General features: G+C 45.4%; 2 protein-coding genes across 5 annotated transcripts in view; one reads left to right on the top strand and one right to left on the bottom strand.

Moving 5' to 3' along the window:
• Positions 1-845: 845 nt before the first annotated feature.
• Positions 846-5,337, bottom strand: GSKIP (GSK3B interacting protein). Of its 3 annotated transcripts, none has more exons than XM_054275193.1 (3): positions 5,273-5,337; positions 3,301-3,559; positions 846-2,719 (listed from the first exon to the last, which is right to left on the bottom strand). In XM_054275193.1, exons 2-3 carry the CDS (start codon positions 3,556-3,558, stop codon positions 2,558-2,560), a joined length of 420 nt encoding a protein of 139 aa, XP_054131168.1. In that variant the 5' UTR covers position 3,559; positions 5,273-5,337; the 3' UTR covers positions 846-2,557. The 3 variants fall into 3 exon arrangements, with proteins under 3 accessions (XP_054131168.1, XP_054131167.1, XP_054131166.1); XM_054275192.1 differs by lacking the exon at positions 5,273-5,337 and adding an exon at positions 4,569-4,632; XM_054275191.1 differs by lacking the exon at positions 5,273-5,337 and adding an exon at positions 3,772-3,938.
• Positions 5,188-6,404, top strand: part of ATG2B (autophagy related 2B) — a 44,671-nt gene continuing 43,454 nt past the window's right edge. For both annotated transcript variants that reach the window (XM_054275189.1, XM_054275188.1), the window contains exon 1: positions 5,188-5,386. In XM_054275189.1, coding sequence (XP_054131164.1) covers positions 5,225-5,386 — 162 coding nt within the window. In that variant the 5' untranslated portion in view covers positions 5,188-5,224. The remainder of the gene's footprint in view (positions 5,387-6,404) is intronic.

Here is a 6,404-nt window from a genome sequence, read left to right as displayed (position 1 = left end):
GCCGCTGGGGGCGCGCCGCCCCGGCACGGCGGTCGCGCGCTGCGCGCAGGCGCCGTGGGCACGCGGCCCCGGGCAGCCGCGGCCCTTTAGGGTGGGACTTTTCGCGGAACGGCACAACGTGCGTGTGGTACTGCCGAGACAAAAATAGATGTTTATTGTGTTATCCGCCGGCCTTTCCGACAGCAGGAGGGCTATGGGGCTGCCTAGGCGATTCACAGACTAACAGCTGCACCAGCAGCACTTATTCAGCGCTCCGGACAATGGAAACAACTGGCAGCCGAAGGAGACCTGAAATTGTCCCTCCTCAGTGCTGCAGACCTTCCCTCCATGGGGGCAGCAACGCCGCGGGACAGGCATGGGAGAGCATTTTGCTCATCCTCAGTAACCCAGAAGGGGTGGAATGACATTGCTGTCCCACTTTTGGGTTAACACTGTGTTATACTACAAATGTAATACAGCTAAAGAAATAGCACAAGTTTCTTCTGTTAACACCTACAAAATACCTGTTCTGAAAGTATGCTTATAATAAGCACATAAAATGATGACTTAGAGACCTCTAAAACAACAACAACAAAAAAACCCAAACAAGCAAACCTCAAAATTTAGTAATGAAACATCAGTTTGGCATTTTCCCACTTGGATTTCTAATACTCCAAGTCCTTTACAATCACCTACCATACCTTGCCGTTTCATGACAAATTTTCAGCTGATACAAGTTTGCAACCAGTTTTCCAAATAATCCACAGCTAATTCAGATTCGTCTAAGGGCATCATGATTTCAGTTGTTCACTTCCAACTTTACAATAGCTCCACCCCCCACAAGAAAACTTCAACACACCAGTCCATTTATTTAATTCTTTAGTCATTGAAATTGAACAAGTAAATCAGTTGCAAGGAAAAATATTCAAATATAAATTTGCTGAAGTACATTCTCCTCATAGAGGACTAACCACGTGCCACAGACCTGTGTGCAAAAGAGAGCCTATGAACAATTTTTGGAGCATGGAAGCATACCCTAGGGCAGTGGACTAGTTTCAGAAATTTCAACCCAAAAAGATAATAACCATGAAATGGAGCTCTTGAAAACAGAAGCACTAATTACAGTTGTCCTGTCATAGTTGCACATTGCTAACTCAAAGCCATTAAAAAAGCTCTGGTAGGCTTGTCTGATCCACATGACTAACCATAGCAGGTATAAGCCAACATAGCTCTACTGAAGCCACTGGAATCTGTGAGAACCAATAAATCCCTAAATGTGGCTCCAAAAAAGCAACTGCATGTACTTGTCACAAAATCATAGAAGAATAATGGCAGGATTGTTTAAATAAAGACACATAAATACAGGAATAATAGAAGAATACAAAAAGTGTGAATGTCACAGAACATCAGTTCAACTGTACAAGCATTTACACCCAACTCTAATTTTTAAAAAGTCTACCATTCAGTACATACTTGAAAAGATATAGCAGAACAATAGATTTATAAAGAGAGTTGTACCAGTTTTTAAGTAGAAAATACAAGTTATATCTTCCAGCTTGTATTAGTCTTAGCAAATTTCAATACAGCCTTTGGTTTCAAACCAATACAAGGCAAATAACATTACAGTGCTTACTTTAGTATTCATTAGGAGAGGACACTGTACAATTGAGGGAGAAAACGTGAAAACTGGGAGTACCAAAGTACTGTATTATAGAAAGTAAAGCAAAAATACTCTTGAGTATATCCTGTACATCATGTAAATACACATTCAAAATAGTAAACGGGCCTTCCAAGCCTCTCAAACAGTTGCAGTACATATTTATAGCATAGATAACATAATTTTTAGGAAATGTGTAGCCCATTATTTCTGTGCTTAATCATTTATGTTTCAGACAATACATTCATATATAAGAAGTTCATCTTGTGTATTATTTGGAGCTTGTTGATTGCCATAGACAAGTACAGATCAATTAACGCTGAGCCTTGCTTTTAACTCAGATACTGCCACTATATAAGCAATGCTCAACTGTTGAAGAACATCTTTCTAGCTACAAAGCTGACAACTTTCAGATTTATGTATAGCAAATCAAGCAGGAAATCCTTGCAGAAGTTTTCCAGTAATTTTTTCTTTAATTGGGTAGAGCAAGTAGTTACCTTCTGTTTTAAAAAGGAGGCATGAAAATTATCAGTAAGCACACACACAAAGAATTACTACTTATATCTATAACATTCAGTCTCTATTATTTTAGTTTTGAGTACTAAGACTTGGAAAAGAGACCAAGGTTTTTGAACATTGTATGGAGCAACTTACATGCTCATTTACAACAGAAAGTAAAATTAAGAATTTTTTCTGCTATTTATCAAAGTGGCTTTTAATAACATTGATATATATGCAAAACCATGGTAGCAAAATGTTATATAATATACTTGTTATAACATATAAATGTTATATAATAATGTAGTAACATGAAGTAGACTTTAATCCAAGAAATGAGGCTTAAGATGTTTGTAAGGAAGATCTCAGTGCTTCATACTAAGAATTCCTTCTGGCACTAAATCTTCCTCATGTCTGGGTAAGTCATGACTGACTTTCTTTCTTCAAAGCCTCTAGTCTTTGTAGTAATGCATTTCCAAACACCTCTCGATACGCAGGGCTGAGAGAGTCCAACAAGGAGTAGACAGTTTCATGATATGGAGTTTGCAGTCTATCATCAGTCTGATCAAAATCATAAGCTACTACCTGCAACAAAGAATTGGGTGGTTAAATTTCTGTGGCGATTATCACCTTGGTACATGTAGCACAACACTTAACCTGTAAGAACAAAAAATACTAATTTAAATCACAGTCTCTTCTTTCTACTGTGGAGCTTACTGGTTAGACAGTATTTAAGACAATTTCAAGTACCTTTTGTCCAAATCTCAGAATGTTAGTAAAATACATTGTTTGTAAAGAAGTCTCTATATGTCTGTACAAAAATTACAAATGGTGCAAAAAAAAAAAAAATTTACAGATGTTGCATTACTGACCTCTTTGGGTACCTGAGAAACCCAAAGATTGACACACCTATAACAAATTACTGATTCTATCTTCGCCATTTTGTGTCTTAAATAAATTCCTGGTTTTTTATTAACTTCCCTTCTTGCTCTGTTGGAAGTAACTAGCTAAAGTTCCCTCTTCTAGAAGAAAACATGTAGATCAGGCTTTCATAAAAGTACAAGAGGAATATGTGTGGTTGTCAGTAAAGTATTTTTCTAGGCACCTTTTGAATATGGTCATTGTTCAAAACAAAGAAGTTTAAGAAATTACAAAAATTGGCTTACCCTGAGTCCCGCTTCAGTGAGCTCCAGACAGTATCTGTTCCTTTCCCTGGTTTCCACATTGATGTATGCAACATCCTCTGCACAGGGAAGGGTTTTTGACACAAACATGTTGCTGACAGCAAACAAAACATCATTTACAACAGCTTCGGCTTCTAGTCTCATATCTTTCACGTCTGTTCCTTCGAAGTCTCTATAATCAGAATCTTCTTCAAACCCTGTATTATTGGCCAACTCCATAGGATTGCAATCAGTCTCCATCCTGCATATAAAAACATTTATTTTAGACTTATTATACCACTGCACTCAATAGATAATAACACTATAAAACACGTTATATTTTAAACAGACGTATATATTTTAAACATTGTTCAAAAAGAAAACTATGAGACTCAGTGACTTCCATAACTCATGAAATGAAAACCGAGAGAACTCAAACACAAGATATTCAGAACAAGTGCTGAAGAAGATTACATGAACATTTAGAAGTGGTATCAGTGTCACCAAGGCTAGTTTTTCTCAGGCAAGTTAACTTGTATTCTGTGGTATAGGACTCTTAAGATTCAGCGGTCATTAATTCTGCCCTTTGCTGATGCAGAATGTAGGAGGAAGACAAGTCATGCCTGGAAGAAGTGAAATCAATAGCTGCAGAAAAAAAAAAAAAACCTACTGTTGGTGCATATAAGGAAGACTCAGAAAAATCTATGAACGAAATGTGTTATCAGAGACCTTAGGAACTAAAGGCAGCTGTTTGTTACAGTCAGTAAAGAATAAAGCTCCTGTTCATCTTTTGCGCACAACTGCCGATACATTCCAGAGACACGGGCTGCTGCTCTTTGCCAGCAACTGGTACCAAAGGGGCAGCCCCAGCGGGGTCACCGCCGCCCGCGGCTCCGGCAGTGGCCCCGCGGGTACCGGTGTGCCCAGGAGGGCTCAGCCGACACCTGAGGAACCCGCGGGTACCAGGAGACCTCAGCCGACACCTGAGGAACCTGCTGGAGGCAGCAGGGACAGAGAGCCCCTCGCTCGGGACGCTGCCCGAGAGCTCCGCTTGCTGAGCACTGCTGCCGGGAGTTAATGGGGGCTGCAGTCACCGATCCGCAACGTGCGGGACATTCACTCCACGGGATCCGCCGCTTCCTGCCAAATCCCGCCGCCGACAAACAAACAAATTCAAAAGACGCTGAAGGAACCAGGGGAGCGGGATACCGAGCTGCGCAGCCTCCCGCTCCCAGGGACCGCACTCCCGCCGCGCCCCGGAGCGCACCCACCAGCGCCGATGGGCGGCCGAGGCGCCGCCGCCCGACCCCGCACGGCTCCAGACGCGCCCGCCGCCCTGCCCCTCCCCGCTCAGCGCACAGCGCCCGCCGCGCTGCTTCGCGGGCCGCTCCCCGGAGAGGCGGCCCCGGCGCCACCGGCTGCACGACGCCTTCCGGGCGCGCCGCACCGCCCCTCCCGCGGCCGCTTCCGCCCCCGCCTGCTCCGCGCGGCGACGCCACTTCCCGCACGTCACGGTGCCGGTGGTCGGCGGGGGGGCGCTGGGAGGAAGGGGACGAGCAGCCGCGATCGGCCTGGCCGCCCTCGCCGGCGGCGCGGAGCTGACGGGGAGGGGCTGCCCTCCCGCCGGACCCCGGCCCTTCCCCGCGCAGCGCGGCTGCGGCGGCCCCTCCGCGCCCGAGAAGATGGCGGCGGTGTCCGAGTGAGGATGGAGCTGCCTGTCAGCGCCTCTTCGCCCTAGGGCGGGCAGTGCCGCCCCGCCGGGGCGTGAGGGGCGGCGGCGGTGCCGCCCGGTAGTGGGGAGCCCCCGCCGTAGCCGGCGCCGAGGGGCGAGGCTTGGCCTGGCGGCCCCGCTCAGCTGCTTCGCGCCTCCGCTCTCCGCCGGCCCCGTCCCGCCGCCCGGCCTCGCGGCCCCCGGCGTGCAGCCGCCATGCCGTGGCCTTTCTCGGAGTCTATCAAGAAGAGAGCCTGCAGGTACCTGCTGCAGAGGTACCTGGGCCACTTCTTGCAGGAGAAGCTCAGCCTGGAGCAGCTCAGCCTGGATCTCTACCAGGGCACCGGCTCCTTGACGCAGGTCCCTCTGGATAAGTGGGTAAGAGATGCTGGCGCTTCACCCCATCGGCTCCTGCGGCGTCTGAAGGACCAGCTGATTCTCTGCCCCCGACTGCCACCCACTTCATTTTCAATATCCAGCCTCTTCTCTGTAAAAAGTTATAGCCATAATTAGCATTTAATCCAGAGAACTGTTGTCTGATGTGCTAGGAGTAAAGAAAAAAAAATCTCGGCATTTTTTACAGATACATTTTTCCAGCCACACTTCGATTGTGTGATTTTTAATTATGAGAAAAGAAACAGAAACTGAAAGAAGGCAATAGCTGCTGGTATTTCAGGGAGAACGAGCTAGTGTACCCCAAACTTCTAGAAATCGCTGTCGTTAATGAGTATGTTTACTGACTGCTAGAGATGGTGAAAACAAAGTAATCCCTGTGGTATCTATGCTTTGTCTTTGTCTTGGAGACGCGTTGGTTCTTAATGATAGTGTTATGCTGAGCTTAGTCTATGTAGTTCTCTAAAGATTGTCCCCTCGTCCTGTAGTGATGAAAGTACTTTGTTGACAAAAAGAAAGCTGATTTTAGCTGGAGTTTGCTCAGCAGGTGGCCTGTCACACTCCAGTCCTGGCATGTTTTTCTATACGTGTGTGTCTCTACACAGGTATTTATATTTCCAGCCTACTCTAGAGACAGACCTTTGGATTACTGTGTTTGTAATATTTTGTAAAGGTTCTTGGTTTAATTTCCAACATTACTGCATTCTCCGTGTCAGTCGAGTGTGTCTTGTGGAGATGAAGCACTGCAGTGAATCAGTCACTGACTTCCAGGGTAGTGTAGATGATGAACTTGGTCCTTTGCTTTAATGTTTTCCAAACCACACTTTTATTACAGTATGTACTGGTATTAGGCCACGCAGGGTACATTTTAAAATGCTTGTGAATATATGATGTTTTCAGGTAATGGTTTTTAATGTTGTTAGTGTGACAATATGTTCAAAAGTGGTAGGGGACAGACGCTTACAGAAGTGCTCAATGTTACCAGTGTCTGAGTGTGGACTTT

This window comes from Melozone crissalis, unplaced genomic scaffold (assembly GCF_028551555.1).
Source record: "Melozone crissalis strain CALT ecotype California unplaced genomic scaffold, PUWL_Pcris_2 ptg000018l_1, whole genome shotgun sequence".
Lineage (NCBI taxonomy): Eukaryota > Metazoa > Chordata > Aves > Passeriformes > Passerellidae > Melozone > Melozone crissalis.
The sequence above is the reverse complement of the archived record's forward strand: the minus strand, read 5'-3'. Positions and strand labels throughout refer to the sequence as shown.

What these genes read in the sequence shown, in the direction of transcription:
- GSKIP (XM_054275191.1), bottom strand. An exon ending in TCACTGAAGCGGGACTCAGG is followed by an intron (nt 2,720 to 3,300) that starts GTAAGCCAATTT and finishes TCTTTGTTGCAG; the next exon opens with GTAGTAGCTTATGATTTTGA.